This window comes from Spea bombifrons, chromosome 2 (assembly GCF_027358695.1).
Source record: "Spea bombifrons isolate aSpeBom1 chromosome 2, aSpeBom1.2.pri, whole genome shotgun sequence".
In the NCBI taxonomy this organism is placed as follows: domain Eukaryota; kingdom Metazoa; phylum Chordata; class Amphibia; order Anura; family Pelobatidae; genus Spea; species Spea bombifrons.
In genome coordinates this window covers 1,436,610-1,451,708 of record NC_071088.1, presented here as the reverse complement: position 1 = coordinate 1,451,708, position 15,099 = coordinate 1,436,610, and the positions used below count along the sequence as shown (strand labels likewise).

At 42.7% G+C, this 15,099-nt stretch overlaps 1 protein-coding gene and 1 long non-coding RNA gene across 2 annotated transcripts in view; both read left to right on the top strand.

Moving 5' to 3' along the window:
* The window catches only part of LOC128473014 (hemicentin-1-like), a 281,136-nt gene that overhangs the window by 16,115 nt on the left and 249,922 nt on the right, over nt 1-15,099 (top strand). The window contains exon 4 of the mRNA XM_053455039.1: nt 4,977-5,312. Within this exon, the coding sequence (XP_053311014.1) occupies nt 4,977-5,312 (336 nt within the window). The remainder of the gene's footprint in view (nt 1-4,976; nt 5,313-15,099) is intronic.
* LOC128473032 (uncharacterized) lies at nt 9,045-10,620 on the top strand. Its single transcript, XR_008346242.1, has 2 exons — nt 9,045-9,144; nt 10,117-10,620. It is a non-coding gene; the product is annotated as an uncharacterized LOC128473032 (long non-coding RNA).

Sequence of the window (15,099 nt, the reverse complement as noted above, 5' to 3'; positions counted from 1 at the left end):
AGAAAAATATTAGTAACAACATTGATCCATTCAAACTAATGTGGCTAGATATGACATAGGCTAGGTTTCCACTTGGTTTTTTTTTGCTAAAAACGCCAATAGCGCCACCTGGCGTTTTTTTTGTGAAAAAACGCTGCAGCCAAATGTTAGCTGTTCTTCAATAGGAAATCGCAAAATGCCATTCCCACTTGGCGTTTTTCTGTTTGGCGTTTTTTCAGTCCTGTTTGGCGTTTTTCTGTTTTTTTGGGCTCTGTGGCAGTTTTTCAGAATCGCAGGTTGTTGACGCTCTGGCGTTTTTTGCAAGGAAATCCTGGCGTTTTTCTCCAATAGAAGTCTATGGGAGAGAAAAAACGCCATGAAAAAGCCATGTGGGTTTTATGCCTTGGCGTTTTTAATGGCGTTTTTCCCACAGTTACAATGCAGAGGATGGACCCAGTATCTGTACGTCCTACAAGAAATAGGCTGGAAACAAACAGTTTCACACAAAACAAAGTTCATATTGAATCTTACACCATTTGGAACAAACAAACAAACAAACATACATGACGCATCAACTGGATCCTGCGTGTCAAAAGCAACAGCAAACAATTTGCACCATCATTTGGGGCCAATCTTCTTAGAGGAGCAGACATTCGGAATAAAGCATGCCTTACAAACCACAGAAAAGAGACAAAAGGGTCCGCCGGGGCGTTTAAGTAGAACTCTACCAAGTAAATGACATCAGGAGAGGGCAGATACTTGCCATTTATCCTAATCCCTTTTAGCCGGGTGAAACATCTAACTTGTAAAGGCTGGAAAAACTGCCTAAGGTCAAAAAAAGCAATTTCCACAGAAAGGCTAAAACGCCAGAAAAAACTCCATAAAAAACGCCAAAACGCAGGAGAATGCAGTGGCAGTTTTCTTGGCTTTTTTCCTGGCGTTTTTCATCAAGAAAAAAACGCAGGACAAAAACCCAAGTGGAAACCTAGCCATAATGTCATAACCTTAATCCTATTAAAGAATTAGTATGCTCTTTATTTCGATTAGTCACAGGTATTAGGATTTGTTTGACGCCTCAAATCTTTATGTTCCATCTAGACCTTCCGCAAATATCTAAATTTAATAAAACCTTGTTAATTAATATATTATTGGCATGTAAAATATGTATTGCTCCAAATTGGAAAAGCCATAACATCCCATTACTGGACAAAATTTCTAATCAAATTAAAATACAGGCTATTTCAAAGAGATACTTCTTTCGAAACAACATAGATTTTTATAACAAAATTTGGTCTAGTTGGAACACTTACATTTTAGGGAATTCTTGAGAATTTAATATATATCCTACATATTTTTTTTTCTCTTTTTTCCTTTTCTGGTGGTGAGTTCAACCTTTATACTTGGCCAAAAATGTAGGCCCCTCAGTCAGTTATAATTTACGAATACTGTAAGAAGTATATTGTAAGTTATTTCAACTTTTATAGAAGTAACTTTTTTGTCAATTGTTTGTTATAATTATTTTAACAGAATAAAGAATAAAAAAAAAAAAAAAAAAAAAGTTTAACTTTTTGCCTATTTTGGAGTGATTCCACATTTTTTGGTGTGGATGACCAAGTAGTCAGGTGTCATACCCCAGAGTAAAGATGGCCGGCGCTGTCAGATGATGGCTGCGGATCTATGTTTGGATCAGAAAAAAAGTAAGAGGGAAGGCAAATCCTTGCAGCAGAAATGGGTCTTACTCTGCCTCGTGCCCAAGTGGAAAAGTATATGACATCATAAGTAAATACGTAAAGTAATATACATGCTATTCACTAAACAGTATGTAGAATACTATGCAGGTTTATCTTCATAACACTCCGGGACTCCCATTTAACGTCTCGTCTCTGTGGAGAAACCTTTTTAAATCCGTCTCTCTCTGTTGCTGTTATTATTATTTAATGCCGCGGAGTAATATTAATACACGTGATGTTCCTTTCATTCTCTAACAGGCTCCGTACAGAACGTCACTGCTGCCCTTCATGGAACCGCCGTCCTTCCCTGTTCAGTCCCATTTATATCTGGCACAGAGGATCTGTACGTGTCATGGGTGAAGAAGATCGGCACAAAACCATCCTTGGTGCTTCACACCTTTAATGAAGGACAATTCGATTTAACGCACCAGGCTCCTCAGTACAGAGGCCGCACCAACATGACTCCTGACTTGTCTAACGGGAGACTGGACCTGACTCTGACCCACGTGGAGCATCGTGACGAAGGAGTTTATGTCTGTCAAGTGACCAACCCGGCAGATTACAGAGACATCGAGGTCAGACTGACGGTTATTGGTAAGTTGGACTCTGTAGAGATGCTCGAGGTCTGTTATGTTTAAGGCTTCTGTGCAGATATGAAGACTGTCCGCGTTATATTATGCTCTGTGAATATAAAGACATAACCTACACTGCTCCCAGATAAATAACTGTGCTGACCCCATTGTAAATTAGTAACAGTCAGAAACCCATGAGATTAGATACCCAGAGTAGTGATGGGAAGTTCAGATCATTAAAGTGAATCGGATCATTAAGGTGAATCGGATCATTTCGAGTCGTTCATTGAAATGATCCGATTCATGATCCAAATCTTCAGATCACTCCGTGTGACTCACAGGAGTTACTATTTCCCAGTCCCTCCGTGCAGGCACACTGACAATTGGCCCCGTCCTGTCACGCACCTATACCCCGGAACTTGAAGATACCGAATGGGAAGGCCCAAAGGGAACACCAAGGGCCGAAGATATATTGAGCAGCCAGAGGACAGGGTATAGGCAAAATAATAAAGGCAGTCTCTGAGGAGTAGATGGCTGTAGCGAGGACAGTGAAGGTAGCAAAATCAAGCCAGGATTCGGTACACAGAGGAGTTAGTCAGACGAGCCAGGATTCGGTACACGGAGTAGTAATCAAAGTAGGAGCAGAGAGCAGCACGTCAGACTCTAAGACCACACAAGGGTAAAGTGCAGCAGACCAGCAGGCCTTTTAAATTAGGAGACACGCCAAGCCACGCCCCCGGAACTGCACTAGAGATTGCTCAGGCAGCTACACCCCCAGTCATCTCCCAGCCTGGGCACACCCCCTCCTATGACTCACACGCAGGTTGCTAGGAGACATGTGGCTAGAAACAGCTACACTAGGTTTTCTGTTATGCTGCAAATGCGAGGAACGGCGCCCGGAGAGGTAAGTTGTGACACGTCCCTTTCATTAGTCAATGAACCCTCCTGCCTGCCTACTCTAGTGATGTCACTGAAGGCAGAGAACCGTTCAAAGATTCAAATCTTACAGTGATCCGGATCTTACAGGATTCTGATCATTCAGAGAATATCACTGATACCATACCTTTATAAATAAATACATTAATAATGTTCACACTGCCCCCAGGATTTAGATTCCCCTTAGTTTGCCCCCCTTTACCTCTAACTGCACCTTAAGTTAACTTTATTAAATTAATTAAATTAACCCTCAGTCCTCAGCATTAATTTAACTCTAAATACCCCATCAACCATAACTGCCCCTAAATTAATTGCATGTACTCCAGATAAATTACCTAATAAATTGGTATGGTTGATGGGGTCTTTAGTGTTAATTTAGGGGCAGTTATGGTTAATGGGGTGTTTAGAGTTAATTTAGCGGCAATATTGGACAGGACTCCAAATGAACGTCTTGTCTCTGTGGAAAAACGTTTTTAACCCCTTAACGACCTTTGCCAGTTCAGGACCGTAATGCAAAAACGGTCACTTAACGACCTTTGACGGTCCTGAACGGTCATTAAATTAAATATGCTTAGAAAGTGATCAACGATGCATAAACAGGGTTGCTGTAATGCATCAATGTCGAGGCATTCAGTAACGCCGAGATCGGCATCAGGGGCCACGTCTGGCCCCTCCCCGGGGCATGAACATCCGCCATACATTGTATGGCGGCGGACGCGCGTTTTAAAATAGTTTAGGAGGCGATCAACGATCATCTCCTAAACTTCAATTGTGTCGCTGGAATGCCTCGATCAGGAGGCATCCAGCGACACCAAACACTTACCCCAGGACGGGCGGTCCGGAGAGCGGTCACAGCGCCAAAGCGAGTGATTTTCGCCATCTGCAAGATGGCGACGGCGGTCCTGTAAAAAAAAACAGTCAACTTGAAAAAGTTCACCAGAAGGTCTCCAGACCCTCTAGAGAACTCTGGCTCCACTTGCAGGTTAAATACAGGTACTGCATTCAACCATGCAAGTCAATGGAGCCCAGCTTTCTAATCACAATGTGATTAGTTAAATATTCAAAAAATAATAAATATAGAAAAATAAATGCTAAAAACAAATGTGCTAACATTTAAAAATAATCATGCAGTGATGTCACCAGAGGAAAAAAAAAATAAAAAAAATTAGTGTATGTAAAGGGTTAAAATACCAGCATTTGAAATACCCTGGGGTGTCTATTTTTCAAAAATATATGGTTTGATGGAGATTAATTGAGTTAACCGGCTTCAAAGATGTTCCAAAGAGGAGATGGAGGCAGGATGACCAGATTTGGAAAAAAGGTTTGGAAATCATAAAACGCTACTTGTACTTATTGCCCAATCATTTACAAAAAACATAAAACATTGGGTATTTATAAACTCGGGACAAATAGTAGAATCTATGTAGCTAGTTTTTTTACTTTTATAGGTGAGTAAAAGATTTTTCAAAGAAAAGTCATAAAATGTGGGGGGGTTTTCAAATTTTCACCATTTTTTTTTCTTTTTTTATAGTAAATAAGATGATATGATCAAAACATATGGTATCTGAAGAAAGCCCATCATGTCCTGTAAAAGACAATATATAACATGTGTGGGTTCACTAAATGGGTGAGGAGAAATTACAGCTGAACACGAGCTTGCCAATAGTGTTAAAACAGCCTCGGTCCCACAGGGTACACAAAGAAAAAATGAGTCCAGTCCATAAGGGGTTAAATCCGTCTCGCTTTCATTCTCTAACAGGCTCCGTACCGACTGTCAATGCTGCCCTTCATGGAACCGCCGTCCTTCCCTGTTCAGTCCCATTTATATCTGGCACAGAGGATCTGCTGGTGTTATGGGTGAAGAAGATCGGCACAAAACCATCCTTGGTGCTTCACACCTTTAATAAAGGACAATTCGATTTAACGCACCAGGCTCCTCAGTACAGAGGCCGCACCAACATGTCTCCTGACTTGTCTAACGGGAGACTGGACCTGACTCTGACCCACGTGAAGCATCGTGACGAAGGAGTTTATGTCTGTCAAGTGACCAACACGGCGGATTACAGAGACATCGAGGTCGGACTGACGGTTATTGGTAAGTTGGACTCTGTAGAGATGCTCGAGGACTGCTATGTTTAAGGCTCCTCTGTGCAGATATGAAGACTGTCCGCGTTATATTACGCTCTGTGAATATAAAGACATAACATACACGGCTCCCTGCCCAGGTCCAAAGACTTGGAAAGGCGATAGAGCATAAGACTGGTGTAATGTTATTTGGTTGGTTGATGTTCTTGGCGTTATTACTCTGTGACGATGCCCGGCGGGAACCAACAGCGGATCAAACTTTTCTGCTGGACGTTCCACTCCGGAGTTGTTTGAAGACAGCAGCGAGTTCTAGCGTAGTTTTAAATAGATATCCGATCTTCAGAACCGCTGTAGGGAATGAAAACAACGGGAATAATCTGGCTCTGAACATTGTTGTATTTGTTGAACTTTCATATAATTATGTTTGTCGTATATCTAAGTCAACTGTTTTGTCGCTGATATGAAGGGTCATGGAGACGCTGAGCTCAGACTCCAGTACGTTGTACGGTTGCTGTTATTAAGGGCTGCTTATATGTGAGATCTGGCAAGAGGGTAATTGCCCCCCCCCAGGCTGCGCTTATTTGAAGATTTCGGGCCACAGCCTTACGTTTCTTTATGTTTTATTTCTGCATAAAGTCAGTATGGTTTGTACTTTAGGCAGAACGTGCGTCCTGTCTTTATGGTATCTTTATGGGTTTTGTATTATTCTCTTCCTGGATAGGCCTGGAAAGTAAGCAGTTAATGTGTTTTGGGGTCTTTTAGTATTGGGTCCCTTAGTAGGACTTGGCCCCTAGGCTGTCCCCCCCCCCTATCCCCCCCCCCTGTTCTCGATGAGGTGAATGCAGCCGGGCAGTCTGCCATTAATCAGCTAGGCGGCCGCTACCGGGTTGAAAATTATATGAATCAACCTAGATGAGCGCGATCTCTTTAAATAACTTCCACGGCAGCAATAATAATTCAATAATAGAAGAAAGAAAAGTGTCCGGAATCACCCTGAATATATATTCCGGTTACCATGTTACCAAGTGACAGCCCTCCAGGATTGTAAGACATATAATAACAGGCGCTTATTCCACCCAGTGTCTTTACCCACCTTTTACTACCCCAAAGACAAGAGCCTCAGGTCCGGGGTGGAAACGGCCCCAGCGGATTTACTACAAAGAAAATGATTGTGCTGCATGTGTGCGTTTCTTTAATTTCTACTGCTTTCATTGTTCGGATCTTACAGTAACTTCAGATAAAAGTATAAAATGTATCCGGATGGATTTTTACCCAAAATATACAAATCTACAGACTGGTCATATAGAGTGTATTGGGGCAGATAGAAAAGGCTGGTCAGACCTTCTGCCCCAACGCCCCACCGGGTCTCGATCTGCCTCTAAATGAATGTTGTATCTCGTGTTATCAGATTACATTTATATCTCCTGGATTTATTACCCTAATTATTTCTTTATATAAAGCCAAATGAACCAGTAACGCTTTTCTTTATAAACCAACTTTATAACCCAGAGAAACTACAAACCCCGCCGTGCTTTCCTACGCCGTGTCTGTGAACCGCGCTCTTTATGTTTTCTAGAGAGCGGAGCATCTGGAGGAGGCCGAGGCCACCGTGGGCTGTGGATATCCGTCCTGATCATTTGTACAGCGGGTGTTCTTCTAGGCTGTTACATTTTCTATCGCCGAAGGTGAGTCCCCCACACCGGCAGCACGGGCCGCGTCTCAGCGCAAGCATTTCATTCATTTCATTTTCTGTAACTTTGTATCCCGGGGAAAATCTTCTTTTTTTTATTTCACATGAAATCTCCGAGGCTGAGGATCTTTATCTCCTTCCGGCAAACGCTTTAATTTGGGAAGAAGTCTTTTTGACAAAGTAGACGATTATAAAACTGTATTTGTCATCTTTCTGTATTAATTACATTTCTGCGATTTCAGGGTAACGAGAAAGAGATTTTTTTTATCTGCGAGCACCGAACGGTTTTAATGTTTTATTAATTTCTTCAGAAACATGGGATACGATGTACATAAAAATATCATTTTAAACCAAAAAAATATTAAAAATGGAAATATCCGCTACCTACATATTCTTTGAGCCACAAATAAAAATCCTCTGATTTTTTTTCTGATGTTAATGTGAAGGATAAATCGTAATGTGAGGTCAGACCATTTTTATTTTTTTGTTGCAGATCTTCATCAGAAGTCAAAAGTGTCGGTATAAAGGCTGGTAGTTTGATGATTACGGCCCCTGACGATCTCCATGCTGCGCTGCCCGTCTGCTGTGTGCATCTACCGAGTAGGAGTAGACCGAAGCCGGGGACTAAAGTTGCGACTGTTTGCACCTTTCCCCCCAAAACTACATTGCCACCAACGTCCTTTCATGTCACCAAATATGCAACAGGGTCTGTGTTTTGGAAGAACAGCCCTCTGCCCTCCAATCTGATGAGGGGGTCGTCCAGCAGAGGGGAGATGAAACGATCTGCAGCCCTATAAATACACCACAGGCCACAACCGCAGTCCTGCACAGTCCCGGATCTACCCTCCTTGCTGGGCGGCGGTGTCTGTCTGGATTACCCGCTATTTGATCTCTGACCCGTCTTTTTGATCTTTTGGACAGAAGTTGCTGCTGAAAAGAGCAAAAGGAAGCAAAAAAAAAAACTGCACAAAACTTGCCTATCTGCCCCTACAGAAATACCCTGGGTCAGTTTTTGAAAATGTTTTCTTGGATTAAATTCAAACACGGGACCATCATGCTGGCTAAAATGAGATTTGGGCCCAAAACATCAATCTGAAAATAACACTAACCCACTCTGTGATCCTCCACTGGCTCCCAATTACCTTTAGAATTAAATGTAAAATCCTGGTACTAAGCTATACGGCCCCCCATAACACTGCCTGCAATAATACTGCCCCTACATAAGACTGACTCTCATATACTGCCCCTCCATACATATTTGCCATATTTATTGGCGTATAACACGTGCCCTCCCCAGGACCGGAAGGGAGGGAGACGTGACTGCAAATCGTGCAGCTCTAGGATTCATCGGCGTATAACACGCATGTATGGTTTCAGCTTCGTATGTTAGTTATAAAAATGCGGTACTCTCCTACTCAATCCTTAAGTTCCTCCTGTGGGCTGAGTCTCTCCTCCTCACTTATCTCTTTCTTTTCCGTCTACAAGATTCGGCATTCACCCTCCCTCCCAACATTCAATAAACATCTCAAAACCCACTTCTTCAGAGAAGCCGCACCATCTTAGCTGCTAGAACCTCCTTGTCACTGACCCTTAGTGTTACTACCCCCCTCATACTCTGAGGATTTTGACGGGTTTTTCTCAGGTGTACGTTTTTTTTGTGATATAGATTTTATGGATAAAAGGGGCATTTGTTCTTTGTACCTCCAGACTTGAAGACGGTCTCTCTGAAACGCGTTGCTTAGCAGCACCTCAGTCTTTTGTGTTTTCCCGGCTGGGTGCGCTATTGTGCACATAGTGTGTTTCTACGCAGGTACATACATTTTTATTTATTCTCTAATCTTATTTTTGAAGTACATTTATTTTGTACATCTGGAAACATTTCAGATATGGTATAGATTCCTTAGTGACATATATACCACTTTACTTGAATATAACTTACATACCTTGTCTTTTTATTATTTCCTTATTTAAATTGTTTAAGTAACCAATAAATTAAATGTTTACTAGTTCAGTATTTTTACTTTATATTAGTGTTTCTATATATATAATTTAGCTCTGTCCATTTTTGTTGACATTCCCCTCTAATAATTGGAGGTGATTTTAATGATATATTACCGGTGAAAATAGAAGTGGAGGGGATGAGGACCAGAAGGTAGATAGAACTTCTCGCCAACTTAAACACTTTATCATTGATCTTAAATTGAAAGATGCAAGAAGGCATTTAAAACCCTCTGACCCGGGTTATATACGTGGTCTAGTGGCCAGGTCAGCCCCCACTTTGGTTTTGTCCTCTTCTGGTTTTAATCTCCAGGATTATCTCTTCTTTTCCTGTCTGCTAGATTTCACTCCTTGCCCCCAAATCTCTGGAATCTCCTCCCCCCGAACCTTCAGCTTTCACCCCCCCCCCCGACATTCAAGAAACTTCTCAAAACCCGCTTCTTCAGAGCAGCCGCGCCATCTTAGCTGCTAGAACCTCCTTGTCACCGACCCTTAGTGTTACTACCTCCCTCGTACTCTGAGGATTTTGGCGGGTTTTTTTTCAGGTGATTTTATGGATAAAAGGGGCATTTGTTCTTTGTACCTCCAGACACTCTGAGGTAGCTCTGAGGCTTGTAGACGGTCTCTCTGAAACGCGTTGCTTAGCAGCACCTCAGTCTTTTGTGTTTTCCCGGCCGGGTGCGCTATTGTGCACAGAGTGTGTTTCTATGCAGGTACATACATTTTTATTTATTCTCTCATCTTATTCTCTTGTTTTTGAGGTACATTTATCATTTATTTTATATATCTGGTATAAGTGGTATAGATCCCTTAGTGACATATATACTTATGCAAGTGTTTTTCTACCACTTTACCTTACATACCTTGTCTTTTTATTATTTCCTTATATGCACTTTATTGGTTACTTAAACAATTTAAATATGCTTCCTAATTTAGTGTTTGTATTTTTTACCTTATATTGGGGTTTTTTCTCACACACACATATATATATATATATATATATATATATATATATATATATATATATATATATATATATATATATATATATATATATATATATATATTTTTATTTTAATTGTAAATTACCGGTAAAAATAGTAGTGGAGGGGATGAGGACCAGAAGGTAGATAGAACTTCTCGCCAGCTTAAACCCTCTGACCCGGGTTATATACGTGGTATAGCGGCCAGGTCAGCTCCCGCTTTGGTTTTGTCCTTTTCTGGTTGTAATCTCCAGGACGTGTTTTTAGAAGATGATTTGTTTTCAGACCATAAGCTTTTAAAAACAAACTTTTTAACTCCTAATGAATCTAAATGGTGGAAACTCTCTTTATCGTTACTAGAAGATGAACAACTCTGGAATAATTCTAAGGTCTCATATGGGCGATGGCGGCGCCAGAAAGACCCAAGTCAGAGTTTTTTGGGACTGGTGGGAAACCAGAAGTCCAAGATTAAGAATTTTTTTTATTTCTGCTGGCAAGAGGAAGAAAAAAGAGCGCAAGCGAGTTTTTAAAGATCGTAATGTGCGTCTACAAACTCTTTTTTTAAGTTGAAAGAGGCTGGTTTAAGCATTACTGACAAACTGATTTTTAATTTAAAGAAGGAGATTAAAAAGGTTTTAGATTTTAAAGGTAAAGAAATTATTTGTAATGCCCAGGTAAAGCGCTTGGAGTAAGGGGAGAAGTCCACTCGCTTCTTTTTTAAACAAATATCTCAAAAGAGAGACCAAATTTTAGAAATGGAAGGCCAGTCCTCCATCGCGGGTGTTTTAAACGCGTCACAAGAGTTTTTAAGAAGGGTAATAGATCATAATTAGAACTGGAGGCCTGTCACCCTTCTGAATGCAGACTATAAAATTATGGCCAAGATTTTCGCTAACAGAACAAAAGCTGGTGGTCAGGGGATGCCTGATGTGAAGCGTATTTTATATATAAAGTTTTTTACTACGTATTTTAAAAACGTTTACAAAGAATGTACCTTTGCTTCTTTTTTACACTACGCAGCTGGTCATATTTTTAGGAAATATAACTTTTACTCGCTGTCTCTTAACGCTCCTGTGCTTTTAAATCCGCCAAAGCAGTCATTTTAGGGAAAGCAATAACATTTTATCACCTCAGAGGTTTCAGCCCGGATGTTTTATAAAATCCAAAGAAGTTGTCTGCTGCTGTATTATCAAAGGAACAAACTGAGCAAGTGGCACAATAATCTCTCGTAGAGTCCAGAAGACTTTGGCAGAATGTATGTCGCCACTTTCTAGCCATCTCAGAGAGATCTTGCGTGGCAGGTGGTGCACGAATGTTTGCCAACTAGACAATTTCAGCGCAGGAGACGTCTTGGTGCCACCGCTAAGTGCCCCAGAGATCAGTGTACCCAAGATAAGAGAGAGTGTTGCATATATTTTGGAACTGCTTTTATGCGCAGGACATATGGGAAAAGGCAGGCCCAATTTTAGAATGGATTTGTGGCCTTTGGTTTTTAAGCTATACAGTTGTTTTGTCTCACAGCTGACCGGCCGCGTGTTTTATGGATTATGATAAATTGTATAAAAGATGCAATTTGGAAGACCAGGAATATTTTATTGCTTAAGAAAGAATGTATAAACCCTTTAAGATGTCTTAAGATGGCTGTAAGTGGTATGTACACACACTTTTTAAAGGATTGTAAAGCCATGGGTTCAATGAACGCAAGGAGACTTTGGTGCCTTAATATGTGGAACATTTTACTTGCGTGAATATCCCAAAGATGTTTTAATTCATTTGATCATTTTAAATGTTCCATTATATCCTTTAACCTGTTTTAAAGTATTTATTTATTGTACTGTAGCACATAGTTAATAAAAATGTGCAGCTACAGATCTGGTTTCCTGTTTCTGATTTCCCGTGTATGACCTTGGTTTTTTTCTCAATCCTGATTCATGTATCAGACCCCGGCGTGTCCCAGACTTCACGATCTTCTAAGCCGTGTGCCCTGCCTGAAGGGCTTCCTAGCCGTGTGCCCCGTCCCTGCTACAGTGCCCCTGTAATGCACCTACCTGTAAGTCCCGGACGTCGTCATCTTCCTCCCGGCAGAAACGCCGGCACCGCTCACTGGCACATGAAGCAGCCACTCACGCGCTGCCGTTTCATGAATAATTATGAGGCTGACCGCCCACTGGATTTCGCTGCGTCGCTATGGCCATTTAAACCTTGTTCTCCTTTCCATCAGTGCTCAGTTATACTGGTGCTTCCTGTATCTCGTGAGCCTCTCCGCGTTTCAAGTCTATGTTTATCCGGTATCCGACCCTGGTCTGCTTAACGGTTCTCGTGTACTTCTGGCATCCTGACTCTGGCTATCCTAACGACTCTGTGTACCTCTGGCATCCTGACCCCGGCTACCCAAACGACTCTGTGTACCTCTGGCATCCTGACCCTGGCTATCCTAAACGACTCTGAGAACCACTGGCTTCCTGACCCTGGCCATCTCAACGGCTCCTGTGTATCTCTGGCACCCCGACCCCGGTCTGCTAAACGGCTACGTTCTGCACACCCGTGCTTACAGCTACACTGCCAAGCGCCCTGTTACCCACACCAGGTCCTTGTGCGTGTTCTGTTCTGAGCAGGTGTGTTCCATTCCTGCATTCCGGATTCCTCCTGATAAAACAAACCTCACAGCCCCTGTCCCTTCTACACTTCCCTGCTTCCTGCTGTCTGCCCTGCCAGTGGGCTTCCTGCCATCTGCCCTGCCAGTGGATCTCCAGTTCCAGGCCTGTCTGTCATTATGTATCTTGGAGTACAGACAGAGCCTCAGATATCCCCTGCAATTGGGCTCCTACCCGTCCTGCTGGCACGGGTCCTGACACAAACCCTCCTAAAAGTGACCAAGTCCACTTAGTGGTCACATACAGCCTTCCCCCAACCCTTAGCTCACACCAGCCAGTGCTTTCTTTCTAGCTGCTTGCACACTGTCACAGAAGCCTCCATGCCCTGCCCTGGACCCTACAGACTGTGGGCCCTGGCCTTGGAAGGGGTTTGTTTTTTTGGGGAGGTTGGTACAGGGTGCCACATTTCCCCAGTTACCAGAGACTCTAAAAACTGCGGAGCTCGGAAGCATAACGGATATAGCCATTCAGGGCACTGAGATCTGTTACACATATTGAGTAGGCTCCCTTTTACTGCAGGATTACATAACCTCACTGCGTTCCTGCCTCTTTGGATTGGACCAAAATTCTTCGCATAGACACAGCCTGGACTGGATCACCTACCAGATATTAATGGTCCATGCACCATTTTGTCCTTGTGTTGGGAGAGGATGAGAGAACCCCCTGTATGGATCCCTTTGTCAGTTTACCTTGAGTTTACTGCATGTCCTTGATTACAACTCCCAAAATGTAGTAACACAAAATTAAAAGAAATGAAAGAAAAATAATGGAAGTTGCAATAGATAATCTTACCACTTGACGGCGCTGTTGGGCATTAGTGTGTAAAGCTGCTCTTATAGAATCAGCATTTTTTCAGTGAAGGGCGAGTGCTTGTGAGTTGGCTAAAAATGCGAGTTTGCAGCAACAGACAAAAGTTCCATTCGCAAATTCAGTAAAGCTAAATCGCATTGTCGCTCGCAAAAACAGTCAATAACAGTTCAATATCAGCAGTTTTTTGTAAAACTGCTGAAGCCAACAATAAAAAAAAAATGATTTTTCAGATCCAGAATTCTTGAGGCAATCTGCATGGGAGAGAATAATCAGAATATACATCGAATATGTTAAATGTGCTGCTGATCTATTGTGAGATCAACGGGCCTTCACTCTGGAAAACCTGGCTGGTCCCTGTAGGCATGCAGAGATCACTGATAGAAAGGGGTTAACATGACCCTGGGCTGCACCAAAGGAGCCCCCCCACAGGGTGTAATGTTGCAATTAGGTTATGGTGAGTGGCCACCACTTTCTGTTTATTCTTTTCTATCCACTGTTACTTAACTTTTGACTAATATGTTTATTCGTGGGTTACATTTTGGGTGTACTCCTGGGGTAATGCCATGGGCAATGCCTTATTGGGGCTAGCAGGGTTTTAGTGCAGCAAGGCAGGGTGGTCTCTGGGGCCTTGGGCCCCCGCAGTGGCAGAGAGCCTGGTTAGCTGTGGCTATGGAGCTGCTTCACCAGACGGTTGTGGAGTCAACTGCTGTTAGTACCTCTGCCGTTGGGCAGCTACGCTGGTTAGTGCTACAGGGTTAAATAGTACAGCTGAGTCTGGCAGGGTAGATGATGCCAACGGAGCTGATGTCTGCTCCATGGACCCGCATATCAAAGAAAAGGCACTCAAAAAAATGAGTCTAAGAAAGAGGAAGAGGAGAAGTATAGGTATCGGCTGATATCAAGAGCCTTCTCCCGCTGGCTTCAGGCCTTTGTCATCCTTACAAGTGATATTGGGGGGAAAGCACCCAGAGCATTTTTTGGGGTGTTTTGCTATATGGAAAGCATTGGTGAGGCGTATCGGGTGTATGGAAGGGCAGGGATGGCTCTGTTTTGATGAGCAATTTTTCAGTGGATGGCAATACGCCCAGGGATGACATGGGATCACATGGAAGTTGCCTTGTGGCTTCGGGTGGTGGCTCCTTCAGTCAAGGCAGCATCATCCTTTACAGATTTGAGGGGACCCTCCAGCACCAGGTGTTTCTGTGATACCCCCAAGAAAGGTGTTTGCTGGCAGTTCAACGTATTGGGATCAGACCTTTACAGCGAAGGATGATGCAGCATTGATTAAAGGGGGTTTGTGGAGGGTTTGGGGGTTTTAAAGACCTAGGCTCGGGCTTGGAGCATCCTGATGTGGTTAAGGTAAAAGCTGGGTAAGGAGGTTTCTTTAGGGTGAATAGCGGATCCCTTTGTCAGTTTACATCAGGCTTAGCTCAGGGTGTCCCCACTTGAAGAGATTCCGGCTCATTCACCATTTATCCTTCTGCATGAGGACTCCTACATCTTCTTCAAGGAGGCTTTGGGTTGGGTCCATCATTTCAGTCAGGGGGCTGCTTTGATCAAGTTGGATGAAGAGGTGGCTTTTTGGTTGCTACCTGTGCATCCATCATATTTGTACTTTGGCTGTTTTTGGGGTGATGCTTTCTACGTGGATACATGCCTACC